The sequence below is a fragment of the Calidris pugnax genome, unplaced genomic scaffold (genome assembly GCF_001431845.1).
Source record: "Calidris pugnax isolate Ruff unplaced genomic scaffold, ASM143184v1 scaffold15, whole genome shotgun sequence".
Taxonomy (NCBI): Eukaryota; Metazoa; Chordata; class Aves; order Charadriiformes; family Scolopacidae; genus Calidris; species Calidris pugnax.
The window spans coordinates 1,966,664-1,988,018 of NW_015090774.1; the positions used below are offsets into that span (position 1 = coordinate 1,966,664).

At 37.1% G+C, this 21,355-nt stretch overlaps 1 protein-coding gene across 1 annotated transcript in view; it reads right to left on the reverse strand.

The window, feature by feature from the left end:
• TLL1 (tolloid like 1) overlaps positions 1-21,355 on the reverse strand; it is a 140,662-nt gene that overhangs the window by 22,618 nt on the left and 96,689 nt on the right. Inside the window, exons 10-15 of the mRNA XM_014945632.1 lie at positions 15,838-15,940; positions 14,145-14,261; positions 12,762-12,907; positions 6,583-6,778; positions 5,026-5,151; positions 1,905-2,065 (exon numbers count right to left, since the gene is read on the reverse strand). Of these exons, the coding sequence (XP_014801118.1) occupies positions 1,905-2,065; positions 5,026-5,151; positions 6,583-6,778; positions 12,762-12,907; positions 14,145-14,261; positions 15,838-15,940 (849 nt within the window). The remainder of the gene's footprint in view (positions 1-1,904; positions 2,066-5,025; positions 5,152-6,582; positions 6,779-12,761; positions 12,908-14,144; positions 14,262-15,837; positions 15,941-21,355) is intronic.

Below are 21,355 nucleotides of genomic sequence, written 5' to 3' on the forward strand. Positions count from 1 at the left end.
GTAGATTAAATTTTCATTGTTCCTGGAAGAATTTTCATAAGTTGCAGAGTTGGAAAGTGACTAATTAACTTGAAACTACTTTTATATAATAGAAAGAACACAAAGATTTATAAAACTTGAGTTACTGCCACATGATTATTTATATTAATAGTAACATAAATTCATGGTAATTCACAAGATTTCAAATATACCTCACATTGTTAATAAATTTCAGAAATTTCAGCAGTACATCAGTGGTGAGTTTTGATGGTTTCATAACTTTAGATTAGAAATTAAATATAATTTCAGATAGGTCTAACTTCATAACACACTATATCTTTAAAAAAACTTTCAAGTTAAATGTCAAGTTAAAATTTTAACATTGGAAAAGAGACATTAAACCTTGTATTAAATGGAGCTTGTATTAAAATAAAAATAAATAATCAGAGCTTTTGCTATATATATACATTTTTTGTCTGCACTCAGACAATGTATTGGAATGTTCCAGGTATTATATGTGTTTCTTCTGATTTTCATAGGTACCTATCTTAGCACTACAATTGAATATTATAAAGCTGAAGCTGATTTAGTAGCACAGGAGAGGATCAAACCAAACCATTTTCTAAATGTTGAAAACATTATGTAAATATTTTTCATATCTGCTGAACTTTTATGTTTTCCATGACCTTAGAAAACTGATTTAACTTCATTATAGCTGAGATGCCTTCCTTGCAAATCTGGTTTAAGTACCAAGAAAATGCAGGAAAAATGCCTACGATTTGCTGAAATGGTAATTCAATTTTAATTGTTTGGGATTTGTAAGATTTTATTATACTTTTTACAGTTGTAACAATGGTAATGAAACATGACTAACATATTATATATAATTAAAAGTAAATTGGAATTTCACACACTTTAGAGCATACCTCAAATTATTTAAAAAAAAAAAAAATCTCACATTGCTGCCTCTGCAAATAATTTTGACATATTTTGGAGAAGCCACAGCTGGGTTGTTTCCTAGCTATAAATTAAACTCCAGCTTTTGCGACTTCAGAACTCATGCCCAAAAGACAGCACAACCTCATATCAAATATATTGCTACGAATTTGTTTAGTCAGAAATAATGTCATGGGATTTGAGTTCCTAATGTCACATGAAGAATATCCAGATAAAATTGATAGTGACAGCACATTATAACTACAGTTTAGCAAGGGACCTCAGTGGTATGACAGAATGGTGTCTAGGAAGCCTAATCAGAGGCCTAAATGTTGATATTGAAACCCATATCTTACTGATTCGCAGCCAAAAAAACACTGCAACCCCCATCATTTAAAGCTATAAGGACCATCCCTTACCACATGGAGGGCTCTGCTCTGCCTCTCTCCCCCACCTGGAGATGACCTCTAGGTGTTGCCCAGCTCAAACATGCTGCTTTTCTATTATATATTATTTCTAGGACTGCTCCTTTTAAATTATTTCCCCCTGAGATACTTGCAAATGATTTAAATGTTCCCTCTCTCTGTCACTAACCAGAGCTTATGTGTATTCTTTGTAGTCTTAGTCTGTAAAGATGATTTGGTTTCTCCAGATTTTCTTCTCTTGAATTCTTTCCAATATGCCTCAGCCATTTGCTCTGTTTTACTTTGTTGATAAAAAAAAGTCAGCTGAGACTCAGCAGACAACATTTCTTTTAAATTTCTTGTAATACATATACATTTAGATGATATGTAAAAGAGAGGTATTCTCTCCATGTTTGTTTTGAAAGAATCCAGAAACAGTCTCAAAACGAAAACAAGAATATATATGGTTATTGTCAGTGTATGAACAGTCAGCAAGGGTTTTATAAGACAATATCTATTTTTGAATGCTCATGAAACAGTTTAGCCTGTAACAAATTGTGCAGCTCTTTGTTCGTGCTTACTTACTTCATTCCCTTCTAACTCAAAAAACTCAAACTTCATTGAAATTCGGTATTGCGTCGGGGCAACCACCTGCCACACACAGTTTTTGTTTGGAGGATACTCTTTGGGCCACCCTGGTGTGGTTATAGTCCCATTTAGCTTTGTCAGGAGTCCTCCGCAAGCAGCTGTAAAATTAAAAGGGAGAGCATCGTTTCTTGACTGAGACCATGTTTTACTATAAACAGAAGCACACTGAGAAGGTTCAGTCCTCTCATTGCTTATACCACTCTAATGCCCAGACAGACTAATCAGAATCTTGCTTTATCATGCTTGGTGCAAACAAAGAGAAAGAGACAGCCCCTATCTCGAACAGCTTGCAGGTTTGCGGGCAGAGATAAGTTTCAGGACTACACAAGGCGTTATCATATTCATTCTTTTTCCTTCCCTCCAGAGACTCTGGTTATTCTCTCACAGCCTTTCCCATGCAAGTTCTCTGACCTCACCACCCTCCCCAAGACCTTGACCACTCCTCTTCTGACAGACAGACTAGTTAAGATGCACTTCACGTTTCTCCACCTTCTCTCCTTGATTATTGATCCAGAATCAGCCCTACCTGTGTCAGCTCATATAGCTGTATATGCTTCCCATAACCTAATAGATAGGGTCACTTCTTTAGGATAGCAGTCACCTACTCTTCAGTCACTTTTGCTGAAGTATGGATGTTTAAGTAATAAAGAAAATATCTATTCTTTCCAAATATAGGCTGAATTAGTCACCTCCATACAACAAAACAATACTGAATGCTGTTCAGACAGCACAGGATAAACACATTAATCTTTTCCATCTGTGGAATTTTATTTTTTTTATAAAAAGTAAAATAATGGGATTTACAGGGGTTCTCTATCACACTCTGCTCCATTGATAGCACTCCAGCACTGTGACAGCACGGGAAATCATCCACAAATCTTTTTATAATAAGTTGGTGGGGGGAAGCTCCACCTTCTTCCAACTGCTCTGTGCTAACGCTGAATGCTTTAAAAATTGGCTATTCATGTCTAACTGATGGTCTCACTCACTACATCTACTTCATCTAACACACCTGGAACAACTCTCCAACTTCTCTGTCAAGGCACACTTGGCCAACCCAGACACGTATCAGTGTTCTTCCTGGCACCTGGTTTTCTATGTAGAGGACTTCTTGGTACATACATAAATTTAATCTGACCAGGGTAGGGGGGCCTGAAGACTCTGGGTCACACCTCAGTGTGTCAAAAAAGCTGGGCACAGGTTTAGAGACTGTACTAAGATGGCACAAGTTGTACCTCCAAATAATCCAGTCTGGGTCAGGTTGATACCTGACCTCTAGTCTTCAGTGTCTGCTTTTCAACATCACTCTATTTTTCCTTGAGACAACAGTGGGAAACGTGGAAATACTAAAAAAAACCTCCAACTCTTAAAGCCTCGTAATATGCTGCCAGCAGGGAGACTTGGATTAGACCAGCATGAAACAATTTTCTGTGCATGTCAACACTGCAGTGAAGCATTGGGCAGAGTTGCTGAGTTAGAGGCTTCTACTCTGGCATCATGTGTGAATTAATATAGCCAGCTCACCCTTAAATTCCCAAACTATTACTAGAGCGTAACGCTCACTGTGACTACACAGTGATTTTAATTCAGCAGTCCCAAGTAGCATCTACACACAGTGAGTGCCATCTTGCACGGAACAAACGCATTTACAATAGCTCAAGGATTTTACTCCACGCTGAGCTGCGCTGCGCTACTGCGAATGACTCCTCTTTTTGCCAGAGTTGCTTTTCTGTTTGAGTGCCTTCTCTATCTCTCAGAGGAAAAGGGAAGAGTTTTCTGAAAGACTGGTGATCTTCCCTATATTCTGACTCAGATCAGCAGACAGACTAAATGAAATTCCTTACATAAATTTGGACGATGATCAAAGGACCAGAGATCAAACTTGTCTTCATGGCCCCCATTAAGTTAACCTTACTTTCTGCATACTACCTAAAATGCAGATATCTTAATACAATAGGCTTTTTGAAATAAAATGCTTTTCCAATGTGCTCACTATTAAAGTTGGTGGGGGGGATCTAGCCAAAAAAACAACTGGCTTTGAGAGCTGCAGTCTAACATGACTGTAGTCTAGGACTATCACTACCCTCACACACACCCACAACAAATGAGCAAAAAGCCAACCCTACAGAACCAAAAGCAAAATAAGAAAAAGTGAAACGAAACTAAACAAAACTACCCTAAATTGTGACAAATCATGAATTAAAGCCAGGGAATGAGAACAAAAAAAAGGATACCAGTGAATAACATCGGAAGAAAACCATAGCACTGAACACTCCAGTTTTCAAACTCCATTCACTACTGAAACAAACAGGTGAACTGAGAGAAGAATAATTTGTTCAATCCCTGAATTTATTGGTGTTTATGAATTAAAAACAATTGGTGTGTAATTATCAAGAGCTTTTGCTTCTTTCCTTTGATATGAAATATGTATAGAATGCAAAAGCTTATCTCATTGTAATCCTAGGTTTACACAGACTTCCATTTGTCAGTTGTTTATTTCTCCAAATTATTATTTGAACATGGTTTGCTCACACCAAAATGTAGAATTTGTTTCCAGCAAGAAAAGTCCACAATCTGTCTGGGAGTGGGGAGGATTTCTCTGAGCTAGGATAAGGGATCCTGCTCTTCAAACTAGCCTCCTTCCCAGTCATACCCCAGTCGGAGGTGGTAAGAGGGATCATTAAATATTCTGATTCTCAGACAATGACACATTGCTCTGCTGGTAATTGTCTCCTTACACATGACAGAGGACTTTGCTTTAGTGAGTTTGAATAATATAGTAAGTGGTTTGGGAAGGTACCAAGTCCTGCTTTGCATCATCCTCCATCCACTAAGAGCAGAACCTGTGAAGCTAAATTAGTGACAGACATCAGATGAAGATGACTGCTGTGGACAGACATCACCCCAGCACCACTACTTAAAAGCGAGCACTAGTTTTCCAGGCTGGATTCCACAGATCTCATACTGCTAGGACAGAGCATACAAAAGGTGTGGCATTTCATCCCAGCAACGGCACCCCATGAACTTTAAGAGCCTATAAGACAGCAACGCACTGTACCTTCACAACTCTTTTTGTCAGGACCAAGTTCATAGCCAGGATCACAGGCGCACTGGTAACTGCCCAGGGTATTCACACAGCGCTGCTCACAGCCACCGTTGTCAGGTTTGGCACATTCATCTTCCTCTGCCAAGACAGGGAAGAATGTAAAAACCTGTTAAATAATTACCTTCCTCAGCTGTAATTGTTGGATCAATATTAACTCAGAAAGCTGTATGCATGCCATTATAAGGTGCACTACATAACACACTGTGGTTGCTGACTAGAGCATTTTCAAATGCTAAGGAGACCTGCAAGGGAGAAAATAAAAATGTGTCCTTTGTGGGGTTTGGGTGGGGGTTTTTGCAACAATACCTACTGACAGCTGCAGACCTAATTTACAAGCACTTTGTGGGCAGCATACAATAATTCAGGCAGCCATAATCTAAAGGTTGTATAAAGTATTGAAAGAAAGATTGAAAATCCACAGCAGGGTCACTTGAAGGGCACTTTATCTCCCACAGAATCAATTTGTGCATTATCCCGAATTCATACTCAAAACCAGATTAACAGAATCCTCAAATCCCAGGTTTTCATTCTACTGATATTAAAGGGAACAAGATGCATTAGGGATGGGGGAGGGAAAGGAATAATGTATTATCTCTACTAGCTCTGAAGTATACCCATGAGATTCATTGTTAAAATATTCCTCAGATGTTGAAATATTGTTCCCTCACACTAGGAGAAGTAATTTCATCAGAATAAAACAGAGCTCCCACTCTCATGTCTACAGCCTTCAAGGTTATAATTGTCTACAGTGAAAACTAACAGGGTGAAAAAAGCCCCAGCTTGTGGCTTTTCAAAAGAGCAAAAAGGTTCTCCTGGTGGCATGACCTTTATTTCGAGTGTCACCATGGCCACACCACTGATGGTGACTTTCACTGTGCCATTGGCAGCACGGGGTAGGAATTACACATGCCTCATTCACCAACTGTTGCAGGTGTAGCTGCAATTGTATGACACACACCAACCCATCCCAAAACTGGAGGAACACCAGGAGACTATTGGTCAGTGTATGATTTCTCAGTTGTATTTTTTTTTTCTTGCTCACAGAAAGTAATAAATTGATAAAGCTGCCTAATGCAGCACTAAGATTAAAAGAAGCACAGTATTTGGGCAAAAGTAAACAAAACTAACAGAAAAGTCCAAGTTGTCTCTATTGCGATTATACTATTTAAATTTATATTTGATAAAACAATATGACCAAACCCCCCATTTTTACAAGATAAGATGTGTTTCAAAGGAGTTTCAAAACTAAGCTGATTATTTGAATCCGAAGAGAGTAGGAAATTGCACTGAACATGTTCCTTCACTCTATGGACATATTTTACCAGGAGACAGAACTCAACCCTTATTTCATAAAATTTCATGCTCAGGTGAAAAATATAGTGGAAACAGTACAGAACTGATTTTAGAAAAAATAGGTTGAAAAATATTTGTCATGTCCTATCATATTTTTATAGTACAAAATCAAGTGATAAATAGTTCACAGCTCACAAAATATGCTTTAACATTTACCTTTAAAAAAGTTAGCTGCAAACCCTGCTTTGTTAACGGTTCCATCAGAAACGAACTTCATCCACAGGGTATTAGAGGTAGATCTAATGTCTTCTGGCTTGTCATAGCCACAGAAGTGGCCAATTAAAGGACTGTTTTCATTTGCTCCATCTCGAATTTCCAAGTAGTCATATGCACAGTTATCATGTCTTTCAATCTGTAAAAAATTATTTTTGAAGTGACCTTTTGAACGTGATCATAAATATGAAATATCAATCAGCTAAGAAACAGGATAGAGATTTTTCAAAGTTAACATTAGGTTTCCCTGTTTTGGGTTCAAACACCAGGAAGATGAGGAAAAGAACAAGCATCACTAGACTTTTTTAACTATACTTGTTTTCTACAAGAAAAAAAGAGATTGTAATTCTTACACAGGACAAGAGTCTAACTGAAAAAAAGTAACTAAAAAGACACAGTTCACCTCTAAGCTTCCCGATTTTCTGTCGTATTCCTACTCTGAGTTCAAGTCCTCTTTTTTCATGTATGCTCATGTATGCAAGATTAATGGTTCAACAGCTAACCAGGTCAGAAATATTAATTTGTTTTGAAATATTAAAAAGCTCAATTTTGATTAATATGCATAAGATTTTTAGACAAGATCAAACTGTGCTATTTCAGGTGATTGATATTTTATTTTCTTCCTTTATCCTCAACACTGCAAAATTTTGCATTTATGACCACCCAATGATGTTGCAGGATAACTGTTAAAAAATTACAGTGCATTAAGAGTTTTGGGCATCTGTAGAATTAGATCCAAACAGACTTCTAAAATTATCAGCTCTTAAGTAGCCAATAGAACAGATGACAAAAAACATCATAATTATTTTTCTGCAGTTGACGTATCTGGTTTCTGTTGCAAAATTCCTTATTTCAAGTGTCTTCTTCTGACTATCTGAATCAACAGAGTGAGTCTTTGCCATACCGATGGAGAAACCTACTGAAACTTAAAAAACTGAAAGCATGACTCTCATGTAAACCTCCTGCCAGATGACTAGACTAGTATACAAGTGGATGTGTGCATTTCTACTTGGGTAGCAAGTCTTGTATTCTTTACATAATAGTATTGGCAGAGCCAGTCAGAGTGGGAATTGCCCCAAAGAAAAAAGCAATAAAAGCCTGAATATTATCCTATCTGGAGCCCAGAAAAGTTATGATGCTTGTCTTTATTGACTGAGTATCTTTCCCAACAGAATTAAGAAACCCTCTTGATCTGGGTCATTTTACTGCAGTATTACAGCACGTTACTCAAGTAATAGCAAGTAATTTTAGCTATAAAAGAATTAACTAAATCCAAGTATTCAAAAATAAATCCTCTAAGAAAACTATTGTTCAACTAAGTGGCCAAACTGGGAGATAGGTTTATGGAGGTGGAGGGGAGGGTGGGACCACAGTCAAAAAGAAGGGGTTGGGGAAGCCTCAAATTTGATTCAGCACATTCAAATTCTGCTAAAATGACAAAGAAGCCAAAATCATACCAAACCCAGAAAAATCCACATCTTATCTCCAGACAGAGTTTTTCTTGCATGTAAGCTGCACAGTTAGTACAAGTGGCTGCTGATACTCTGCTCTAATTATGCATTATAACCAACACTAAGCTCAGTAACCACCACAGACTAAGGAGCTTTCATTTAGCACATTAGGATTTCTGCTTTTTTTATGTAAGAGGGAAAACTGGGGGAAGGAGCTGTTTGATTTTATTTCATTTTAATGGCATCAAAATATGGCACAGACTTAGACACAAAATTTGTCTGTCTTCTTTCCAACTTTCCAATTCTTCAAACATTTACATACGTAATTTTCTCCTACTCACTTATCTGGCACGATCCATATTGCCATTTACTCTGATTTCTTAGCTGTTAGCACAGGAATTGCTAAGTTTGGGAGAGTTTGAGAGAGGAATTGAGTTTGGGAAATAAGTGAGAAAAGTCAAGATCTGGGATCCAACCACCCATTGCTGAATTCAATGGCAACTGTATGTTTGCAACTAATGCAGTCATGCACGTACCTGCCTGAGAACTGGTAAGTTTTTGACACTATAATACCAATTCCACATTTTCATTAATCTAAATAATAAATTTTGAACACATATCATCATATACCATTTGAAACAATGTCCGCCTTGTTATCTCAGTGAAAATCACATTGCACTCTGATGCAGAAAGAAGTGATCTGGTCCAAAGCCCACTAATATCAATGAAGAAATTGTGTATTTTCCTTGTATATGTCTGTGGTCATTTCACTACTCAAGACTTTTAATTAGTATTTGCCTTTTTCCATGTTCTATTGGGTAATACGGAAAACCTGATTTTTCACAGGTCAAGTAGAGCTCTGAGTTACACATACCAAATTCCCATTGAAGTGAATTGTTGCTTTCTTTTCTGAGAATCATTTTATTTTTGGCAGAAGAAAACAGCTAAAAATACATTTTGTATAGCAGTAAGTTGCTAAACTTCCTAAGCCTATAAAAATCAACCAATTTACAAAGTGCTATTGATTTTCAATAACAGAATTCTAAAAGTGGCCATTCTACCATATTAATATATTTTTAGTATACTACTACTGCAAGTGATGCCATTGTTATTATCCAAATTACTATATTAAGGGGTTAAATCGTTACACCTATATATAAACTAACAGATAAGATTGTGTTTGTGAGAAATGACAATTGATGTTAAGGCACTTGATAACCAATGAAAAAGAACGAGTATTAAATGCTTTTGGCTTATCTGTACCCTCAGGTTTTAAGATGTGGTACTGTCATCTGGGAACACTGCCATACAAAGATCTATTACACTTGCAATACTCTCTTATTCTTCCTACTACAAGGGCAGAAAATCTCCTCAAGTTAATGAAAGGACTCACAGTGAGTTTAGTTGTAACTGGACTGATCCTGTAAACCTTATTTACTGAAGCATTAAAATGCACAAGATTGATATTATAGATGGATAAGAATATACAAAACGTTAGCAAATAAACAGGTTTTACAGAAAAATGCATTGCTTCTAGGAGAAGGAAAGGTACCATTGGCTCCTGCAGGTCTCAGAGGAAACCCAGAATTTGAACGACATTAGAGAACTAATCTGAGAAAATGCCAGAAAAATTCCTAAGACAGGAAAATAAGCACAAGAAAACACCAAGAAATCTCCTGGTGAAATGGAAAGGCAGATATGTTCTGAAAATTCATTCTCGAATGAAAAGAAAATTCATTGTACATAGTTTCAGTTTTGAAAAAAACAATTACTTTAGACTAAAATACATTTGGTTAAAAATTCCAGACTACCTTTGTTTCATAGCACTCCCCCAACAGAAAAAAAAAAAATAATAATTAAAAACCCACAACAAAGCAAAAAACTAAAAACAAAACAAAAAATATTTGAAGAGCAAATCCAAGACCAATTATTTTTCAGAATTCTTCCGATTACTTTTTGTCATTGTTAGTTTATTTGTTGATAGAGTCAAATTGCAATACAGGTAAACGTACCTGACTTGGTTATAGGCTTTAGACATAAAAGGTGGAATATACGCCTAGTGGAATCAGAAAATCAGATACACTTTATTCCCTGCCTTATGTAAAAATAATTCAAATGAACGCTATCTGCACATAGATTATCAGGGCCACTCAAATGAGGAAGATGAATATGTTTCAGCTCTATAAACCCTCTGGACTGCCTTACCTGGTGAAACAGCATGCGAACAAAAGTTCTTTAAAAAAATATCCAAGGCCAGCTAATTTTCAAAGAACAATATAATAAAGGTGACTATAACAATGAAGCAAAAAGATGAAGCTACCAGTCCCAATATCTCTGCTGTCATCTAGATGCTAGGAAGTGTAGCTGTCCAACAGGCAGCCAAATAAGAAAGGGTAATCCCACACTCAGTGGAAAATGCATTGCCCACAGCAGGCAAAACAAGATGACTCATTGATACAGTTTAAAATTCTCAGCTTCCCTAGTGCTTTCATTTGAGAGTGGAGGTTATTTATACAGTTATTTTTTCTAGCATTACATATGGATAATGAGAATTCCTCTTACTTAACTGTACCTTTCAAAGGACAGAGAAGTAATTTTCTCACAAACACACTGCAATAACTCTTTGGCCTGACATTTACTTTTTTTGATCTCAGCTGGCACGAACAACTGTGATTTTTAAACAACTTTTTGTTTTACTGGGCAGTGCACCAAGGATTCAGTCCAGAGAGGGACTTAGCAGCAAAAAACAGAACACCTACGTTCAGGCACTTGGACCTGAAATGGAAATCAGACCCAATGGTAAATGTCTAGGCAAGGCACTTCAGAGCAGTTTCCAAAGCAACTGTCTCTCAGCAGGAAGCTCTGTGGACAAGCCAATAAGAAATGCTATGAAGACAGATATAACAGAAGTCTTGTGCCTTTCTGGTGCACCTCGTTTGGTACTCAAGGGTATCTTGCCTCTCTGGAATCACAACTCAGACTCTCCCTGGAAAAGTATGTGCCTTTCAAGTCTCTACTGTTGGAAATGATATTTTTTTCTCTTTCAAAACGCACCTAGCAGAGGCACTAATTTGAGACTACCACTCAACTATACTGCTCAATTTCCTCTTTCTTCTTATGAGGTGTCAGTCCACGTTTCACCTCTAGAGAGTGCCGTAATACTAAATAGCCTGGGGGAAAACCGACATTTCTTCTTACAGCATTAACTAGCCTACTAAATTGTGCTCTTATTTGCTGGTCTTTGTTTCTAATTATTTTCTATATGATGAGGCAGGAATATGGCATATTCACACTTGCAAATACAGCATAAATTGGTTATTAGAAAAAGATCCTGAAAGATAAGAAGAAATAGAAGTCTGATGCTCCCAGAGGTGATATTGAACTGATGTCAGTTCAGGTGGTTACATACTGTGTTTGTAGACCAATGCTGAGCATCTACACAGAGATCAAATATCGTGGCATGTCTCTTATGAAGAGGTGTAGTGCCATTTCTCTTGGGATCACACTAAAAAATACTGAGCACCAATGGCAGACTAGAAAAACTCCATATTTGCTCAGCAAATTATATAAAGTTGCTGAAAACACTGCATTTTCAACAGTGTTTAAAAAGAGAGACTGACCTACTATGTTAAGTAATCTTGAGTCAGGCCATGCAGAGTGTGACTGGCATTTGGAAAACTCTTTGGACAGAGAGCGCTGATCTTGTCTGCACTTTACCCAACATTAATTCAGGATATAAAAAAGGGAAAATGAAATAGAGTCTGTGAAACTATGACAATTTCCATTGTTTATATTCATAATGGCTGATAAAATTCCAAACCATTGTTATTTCATGCCCAGACCTTTCATCAGAGTAAAAATGTGCCGTACCTCTGAAGTCTGTTTGTAGGACTAAAATTACAGGTTGGAAATTATATCTATACTTACAATACATGTGTTCATATCTACGCACACCATAACGCCAAAAAGCTTAGACTGAAAAAAATAGAGTTCTTCATGTCATTACTGCTGAGGTGTATTAAATTAAAACGAGTGAACTCAAAGTATGTTACTGAATTTATCCACAAACTTCAAACTAGTGTATAGTGTATGTATAAAAAAAAGACATATGAAATATTATTTTTCTTTGTTATACAATAGTTTATCTCTGTTTAGCAATGTTATACACAGAGAGATGTACACTAAGGACATGCAAGTATGACTCACTGTGGCTTTTTTCTTCCCTCTATAAATATGGGTTTGTACACTGAATTTAAGTAGGCCTTTTTTTTTTGTGTTCCCCTTTCTTCTCAAAACAGAAGTCAAAAACCACAGTAGTTTCTTTCCAAATCGGCATTCCCTTTTAACAGTAAGAGTTAGCAAAGATAAAAAATTCCTATTATTTAACAGAATATTAAAATGGCCTTGCTGAACTGGATTATGTATTCCCTAAACTGTGACTATTGTTATTGCTTTAAATATTCCAATTCAAATACTATAGAAAACATGAAAAACCTTTAATCTTGAAAATTTCTGCAGAAAGCAAGGTTCCATGGAAAGTAGAATTGGATTCTGGAGCTTCCTTTTCATAGAGAATTCTTAAATTCATTCACAGCATTAATGAGGATTCCCTTAAATGTCACTGTCGGTTATCCACTAGATGCTTTTCTGAGATCAGTTTAAAGGCTTTACCTCAAATGCTTGAAAGGTTAATCCTACGTTGTAGTTTTCTGACACTGTTATTTTCCACACACATTCCTTCATTGGTCTGTAGTCATCAGGATAATTGGGAGACTGGATCTGGCCTTCGTTTTTGTGGATTTCACCTCCACAAATAGCTGATAAAAGCATAAAATTTTTATTGTCAATAATGACATTTTCTGTTCCCTGTGCCCAAACTGACATTTTATGCACCGCCCTTTAAAACTAATGATAATATTATTATGGAGAAGACTGTAGAAGTCTAACAAGGACAAATTCTTAAAAACACAATCCATTTAAACCACTATATGTATTTCAGTTACAGAATATAACTCAGCACTTTTTATAGCTCTAATCATGTCTACAGTGTTCAGGAAAACTTTGGAATCATGGATAATCTGAATTGATATATTTTACAAGTTACATTTAAAAGGTCAAAATAATTAGATTTTGCTTTTTGTTCACCTTTGAAATATACTGATTAAGCACTCAATTAATATTTAGTAACCTTTACAGAGAGACAAATGAGACAGAAATCTCATATTTTATAATGATCTATGCATTTTAACCTACAAATTATCACTTTCAGCTTACACTGAATTTGAAGAAACAGCTAATATAGATAAAAAGTATTTTCATGAAAAGTAAATGCACTTTTCGGGGTCCATAAAGATAATCATGGAAAGATCTGCAAATATAAACTAAATTATACATTTTATTATCATAGATTCAGTATTTAAGAAAACAGGTTCTGTGTTAAACAGGTGACTTGCTAATACACACAGTGGGTGAGAGTGTCCCTATTAAGTAATCCCGGAGTATATGGAAAACTTAAATTGGATTTTGATGAATAATAAATAGAAAGTACTGAAAGAAATCTTTCTTTCAGTTAATTAAATGACTGGTTAAAAATGCTTATGTATATTAAATATTAGGAAGAAATTCTTTACTGTGAGAGTGGGGAGGCACTGGAACAGGTTACCCAGAGAAGTCGTGGATGCCCCATCCCTGGAAGTGTTCAAGGCCAGGCTGGATGGGGCTTTGAGCAACCTGGTCTAGTGGGAGGTGTCCCTGCCCATGGCAGAGGGGTTGGAACCGGGTGATTTTTAAAGTCCCTTCCAACCCAAACCATTCTATGATTCTATGATTATCAGTGGTGTCCTTGGAAAAGAGGTCATCTGAGATCTGACCACAGGAAGAGTTTCAAAATACCCTGTCTAGTAAATTAACATCTACTGTCTCTTTTAGTAATAAAATACTGATTTCATATTAGGTTATTTCTGACATTTTTATTTTTTTTAAAAATATCCAAAGGTATCTGGTTAATATTTTTCTTCCATAATCAAGTACTTTTTAATGCTGTAAGAGGCTTACCTTCATAAATTGCTGCAAAACCTTTCCCAACCCAGTTGCTGCTGCTGCGGAACTCGATCCACATCCTGCTGTCGGAGGATGCGAGAACTTCTGGCAGTTTGTCACCACAAAACCTGCCTAAAAACATGCAACCAGTAACTGCATTTTCTGCCACCTCTGAATCCAAATGCTGCAAACATTTATACAAGTGTTTAACATTATAAACAAGAGTATTAAGACAAACAGTGGAATTATTCACATGCTTATGGTTAAGCACAGGTGTTTCTGCAGATCAGGACCTAATACACAAAGATTTTATTATAAAGCTTTCAGTACTTCTTTCCACTGCAATCAGACTCACAAGTCTAAGTACAAAGCCTTAGGGGAATTAAGTAGAAAAATTATTGTTGTAGACTGTTTCTATACATACAAACCCAGGCATTTTGGAAGGGGAAAGCAAGTACTAATCTTGAGGGAGGAATGTAATCTAGGTCACAGCAATACCTATCATTCATTGTGTCTAAGGACCAAAGAGATTTAAAAACTAACATCCAAATGACCCTACACTATATTATCCTCTTAAATTCAGCCTAGGTAGGTGAAATTTCCGTTTATCTAGGTGACAGAGAAAGGAATAGGAGAAAAGGGTATTTACTGCCCGGTCTTCTTTCTTTTCCTTTTAAGGCCAAGAAAACAGGCATACTGTTAAAAAGCTATCTGCTGTACTTGCTTCCTTCTCTTTCTTTTTTTTTTTTTTTTTCCGTTTTTAAATTGTGGGTGTTTTAAACTTTTTCCCCCTTGTTTTCCTTCTTAACTTTTTCCCTTTTCCTGCTTTAACCCCCCGAGGAAAATTCCCGCTTCCCCTGGGATTTAGGATTTTTTTAACTTTTTTTTTTTTTTTTTTTTTTTTGCCGTTTTTAAATTGTGGCTGTTAAGATGTTAAAAAAGTTCTAGTCTTCATTCTAAAACAACAACCAAACCGACCCAACAAGTTGGAGACATTCATGCTTCCTATGGTCTGAAATCCCCAATTTCAGTCATAGGAGATCACAGGATGTCAAATCGACCCTCTGGATTGGGCAGTCACATTTCCCGGTGTGAAATCTCCACAACAACCCTCTGAATTAAGAGAAAGATGCCTGCAGCTTACAGCATATTAGTTGCATCTCTAAGACTTAATTCATTATTGCTTTGTGTGTCTTTTCTCTGCAAGAGCAGGGAAGGACACGCAAAGAAGAAAAAGAAGTACTCTTCTACTCATCATTTAAAAATACAGGAAGACAACTAATAACTACAACTCTACACTGGGTGCTCTCAACCACAGTACATGTGCTCATTATGTACTCTATGGATTTCCCATCACGTGCTCTCCAGATTTGTTTGTATGCTATCTCCCCATTTCTGTGAACAAAATTATGGCAAATTCATATTTTAATACCCACAGAGCAAAAATTTGCACATTTTGTAGTTTTCATCTTTCCACACATGAAGCTGAATATCAGTTGGCTGCAATGAAAGGAAGCCTTGAGGCTTGAAGCCAAATAAATGACTTTTTTAAGGCCAATTAGAGTTTTTTTCCCATCCCCAAGTTTAGATACATTCTAGACACCTAAAACCGAAGAGGTTTGTTCTCAGTTCAACTGCAGGCAAGTTCACTGAACTAACTAAATGAGTGTGGTAACTATGGACAGTGCAGCATTCAACAGTTGCATACCAAGCAGAGGTGATTTTCTCCAATAGCCATCTCTTACTTCAATATAATCATACCAACAAAGACTGCTCTTGTAAAGGTCCATGGTGGTGAAGTTTAAAACAATCTGCAATTAGAGGAAAACATCTAGTTAAATCACATGGGATTAATACTAGAAAATGATCACAACAACATTCTGTGACAGGATTCCAACTGCTTAGACACTTAATTAACCTCTCCTCAATTATTTCTTATAGCGAGTAGAAGTTTTTTGGGAACATTAATTTTTTTTTTTTTATTTAATCTTACATATTTGAGCAAATTCAAGACAGACTATTCACATATAATTGTTTACAGGGAGCTTTTCACTGAGCAATAAAAATTTGAGAATGTTAATAAGGTGAAATAATGCTCTAATATAATTTTAAGTATGTTATTTGATGATTCTCCTGCCAATTCTTCTTCCTTTACATTCTGACTATAATCACTACTGACAGTGTTAAAAAAAATAATGTTTTTATTTTGGTTTGTTTTCCTTCTACTACTGTTTCAACAAGATAGTTTACTTTGAGAAAAGCTAAATATTGACAATGGTAGATAGAAATGCTGAAAGCAAGATCACTAAAATAAATGGTACACAGCCCCTTAATGACTCTTAAAGAAAATATAGTAAAGCGTTTTATACAGAAGTCTGAGTTCTGTACATTTCTGGAACTTCTGAATTTGGACTCCCAATTTTACATCTGTAAATAGGCAAATTTTCAATACATAATATCAGGACTACCGTAGACCATTACATTATCCCACTTTTGTTTAGGAATACTAATCCTAAACTGCCATAAACTCACACTTCTAAGACAGGAGTAGGATTCATTCTAGATCACAGGATGACACAATAGCTGCAGTTTGGACCCTGACTGACTGGGACAGTCATTGCATCATGTCCTGCAATGTCAGGCCCAAACAAGCAGATTAAAAATCATTCATATTTTGTATTATAAAATAATTTCCAATTCGTACCCTTTCATTGGATTTAGGTGCATTTGAAAAAAGAATTCATCTTCTAAATCAGTTCCTCAGTGTAGATTAATAAATATTTCAACCTAACTAAAAATCTTCTTTATTCACATAATAGTACAGAAGTGGTTTTATTTTTAGCTTTGATCCTAGGAACTCACAATCACAATCTGCTATTATAAAGCAAACACGAATTGCTGCACAGTAGCAAATACCTCACACTGCAAAAATATATCTCCATGGCAGCCTATGAAGCAGCTGTGAGTGTCAGTTGAAAGGAGAGGTATTTACCCTTAGTCCAGCTGCAAGGAAGAAACGTAATGCCATGACTGGAACAATGGGCTGAGATAGTCAGACGGGATGGTTTACTTCCATCTCCTCCGAAGGCACCATGTGTCTCTCTAACCACAACATGGTTCAATATTAAACCAGAAAGGAGGAACTTTCTCAGACTGTTTAATTTTAGAAAGACAAAACCTAATTTAAAGATAACATAAAGCTCAGTGGTTTGAGCGTGGAGGTGGTAGAGAGTCACAGTAAGGTTCTTCTCCAAATAATGCAAAATGGAGATAATATTTCATAACAAAACACAAAGGTTAGCAGAGGTTTTGATTTCACTTAAGTTCCACTAAAAATAAATAAGTACATCCATACAAGCAATTACATTCTCAAAAATCTCTTCTATTTTCAGTGGAGAGTGGGGAACTTTCTGACGCTCTTAAAAGCTGTATCTTCCCCATCCCCTAGGGCTGACTATACCGACTGTTTGGGTGGAAGACCAAGCTCACAGGTGATTCTATTCAGCTTTCGCCTTTACCATGCCATGGGAAACAGAAAACATCTGTAAGGCTACACATAAAACCCAACAGCCAGAAGTCCTGTACAGTGAAGCACATTATGTTGGTAGCCACAGCTTTGTGGGATGAAGGTATGGGACATGAAGTATGCCAAGGACCATCAGGACAGCACTGAATAAATTAATACCTGTTCTGATGGTTAAGTACAGCCAAACATTTATGTCCACAGGCTGCGACCACATCCACAAAGACTGCAAAAGGGTTGCTTAAACAGCAGTCTGCCTCTAGCTCTGTGTTCTCCATGGGAACATCCTGTAAGCAGCTTTGGTACATTTTTAGTGTAACAGATGCAACAAATATAGCCTGCCCTCTCTCTCTTGGCCCCTTTCGTCTGTCATTTTAGGGCCACAAAGGGAGGCAATAATTTATTCTCAGATCTGTATGCCGTGAATGCCTGCTTCAATATTAGTTTGATAATATATTTGGAAATATATTTAGATAATATTAACTCGTGTCCAGGCTGCCACTGACACTCTGAATCATAAAGACCTGTAACAATGAATAGCCAATAAAATATAATGTAGGCTTCCTTCCTGAGCTCAGAGATGAAAATGGACTAATCTGAAATCAGACACAATTGCTATGCAATTCTGTCCTGGTTTGAGGTAAAACAGAACCCATTTTCTTTCCAGTAGTTTAAGTTTGCATCTAAGCTTCTTCTAACTAACTAAACTCTCTGAAATTAACAGCCTATTTTTCAGACACTGTCTGATCCAGAGATTGATAAAATCTGATTCTTTCTAATTTATGCCAAGGAATGGTATACAGAGAGGCCCTTGCTTATACTTATTACTATAACACCCAAGGTCAGCTGACTTTGCATTTGCCCTATTGGAGGGCTGGAAGCAGAAAACCATAAAGGGGTCGCACCTGTGCGGAGGAGCAGACAGAACAGGTGACCCCAAACTGACTAATAGGGTATTCCATCCCATCTGCCTCATGCTTAGTATAGAAGCTGAGGGATTAAAAGGTCAGTCGTCTTTCTTCAACAGCCAATGTCCAAGGAGGACTCCGTTTGTCTGATTTTGATTCCAATCCATCTGTTCCTGAATCCAGGTACAGAATCTAGTTCCCATCCATTGCTGAGTCCAGTCTGAGACTTTCTTAGTGCCTGCTGGTGATGTGATCATCATCATTCAATCCAGCTACTGAGCTACATCTCTCTTCGGATGGCTCTCATTTTCCCCTTGCCAGTTTTCCATCAGGACCTTGGTGGAGAATTTTTTTTTTTTAATTTTGCAAAAAATAATGGGTTTTTTTTTTTACAATCTTACTAAGGAAATTGACAGAAATCCTTCAATGCCATACTACTCAGTTTTCAGATTATTGCACTGTTTACCTAAAACCAGCATGCATCAAAGCATTAGGTGATCCTCTCAGCTGGCATTCACTATGTTACTGTCATGTTTCTTTAAGTCTAACTGCAGCACCTCCTGTTTCAACTTCCCTGTCTTATTTCCTGGATGCAGAGTTCCCATGCCATTCCTTCCCAGAAAAGGAACCTCACAACTCACCTTTTTGCTCTGCCTATTGTTACACCTCTCAAACACCTTCTAGCTTATGTGCACCTTTCCCAGATGCCTAACCCACAGGGCATTCTGCCTTTACTATTCAGGCACCCCTTCAGGGACACGTCCTGAAGAAATAAATGAACGAATATTATCAGAATTCCAAAACTACCTACTCTATTATGTTATTCTCCATAAGAAATATGCAGATCTGGCTAAAAGTACAATCATTGATATACTTTCCTCTGCTTCAGTTTTCTATTACATTTCCAAGCGCTATCTGAATCTACCTCTGAGGGTGGCAGACATCTCTCATTCATACCACAATTCTATCTGTCCTTTGCTGGCTGTTTCTTCTTCAACCTGTCCTTCAAATACAGAGGCCTCACCAACCATAGAATTTTTGTTCTTCCCCTTATCTCGTCCACTTTGCAGTTCAGATTCCTTCTAAACTCTTACCTTCTTTTTTTTCTTGAGTTTCTCAGATCATAGGTAAGTACCTCTGTATCTAGCTGTACTACTTGAAAACCCTACTGCCCTCAACAGTCTCCTTGTCCTTTTCCACCCTGACCCATCTCACCCCAGCTGTACAAGCAGAGGGCTTCAGCAGGGGGAGCCTTTTTCTCTACCCAGATGAGATGCAGACAGCTGGGTTAGAAAAGGTCAGGCTACCTTCCACAGCTGCTTAAGCTAACCCAGATGGCTCTGTTAGAAGCAAGTTATGGAAGCCACATCCTATACCTCCTCCATTGGCTCAGCTGTGCAGAGCGTGGAGGTCTCTAACCAGTCTAGCCACAAGTTTTCCATTTTTCATGACACAGCTGAAACACCAGATTTCTCTGTTTTCTGTTTGGAAAGTTGCCTTTTTCCATCCTTAGTTGCCAGGATACAGTTGGGAAAAGAATGGTTTTACTTAGGTGTGATCATGTCATTGTCTCAAAGGGCAGCTATCTAAACGGAAACCATTAAAATTTAATGAGCCTCCTCAATGGCCCCCTTCTTTGAAACTATATGAAATAACCTTCACAGCCTTTTCTCACTCTGACATGGCAAGGTATTTGATGATACAGCAATTCCTTCACATTGACCAGAATTCATAGGCAGAACCCCCAATCTGTCACAGCATGGTATCTGGTCGGGAACCAAACAAGTATAAACGTATTTAAGATTCTTATTTACAATTCTGCAAAGTATTAAGTAGAGCTACAGACAAGGCAGAGCTTGTTCACAGGGACAGGATGGCTCAAAGTCTTCACAGGAAAAACAATCAATGGGTATTTGTCAGCACAATTAAGGAATTATTGATTATACTGCAGAATCGATTGTGCTACTGCAGGGAGAATATATCATATCTTCTACTGCCCGGGATAAGAAAGCACAAAATACATAGCAAACACTAGGTAACACTAAGTTTTCTGCAGATGGCAATTTTTTCCCATATCAACCAAGGATTTATCTGTTCTGTGTTATCATAAATGTAAAATATTAACGAAAATTGGAAAGTAATGTAACTTATTTGAAAAGGCAGATTCAAGAAAAACAACACTTGAACTGTTGCAACTCCTTATGCCAACAAAAGTTCTACAGACCAGAAGGCAGGATTTCACCCTGGCAGAGGGCATACAGTATTACTAACACCATTTGCCCCCAGAAATTTTTCTCTGTATAGATAAATTTTGTACATCTGTTTACCATACAGTCTTAAATCTTGAGAGAAAGTAAAAGGTAAATGAACTGCTTTGTTTTAGTAATAGGGAAGTATACATTTTAGGTTGGGCTGGCAATTTGTGATGCCTATCAATAGAAGGAATACTGCAGCTAGTGCATACCACTGCAGTACTATCCTTCATTGAATTTCCTGCCATCAAAGATCAGAAGTGTCTGTACTTGCAGAAAGCAGCACAGATAGAATAAAAGTCCTCTAAGCTATGCTAAAACAGCACAATGTTAAATCTCAATAAATAAGAGACAAGAGCTAGACAATCTGGACTGATGCTTTTTCAGGTTATTTTTAGGTGACTAAAGTGCTCACTGACATTTCAGAACACGATGTGATATACTTATACATACTCTAACCTCCACACAACATTCCTGAGATCTCTCAGGGTCAAAGCAGCAAACAAAGAAAAAAAAATATAAATATATTTTTATTTTTCCCTC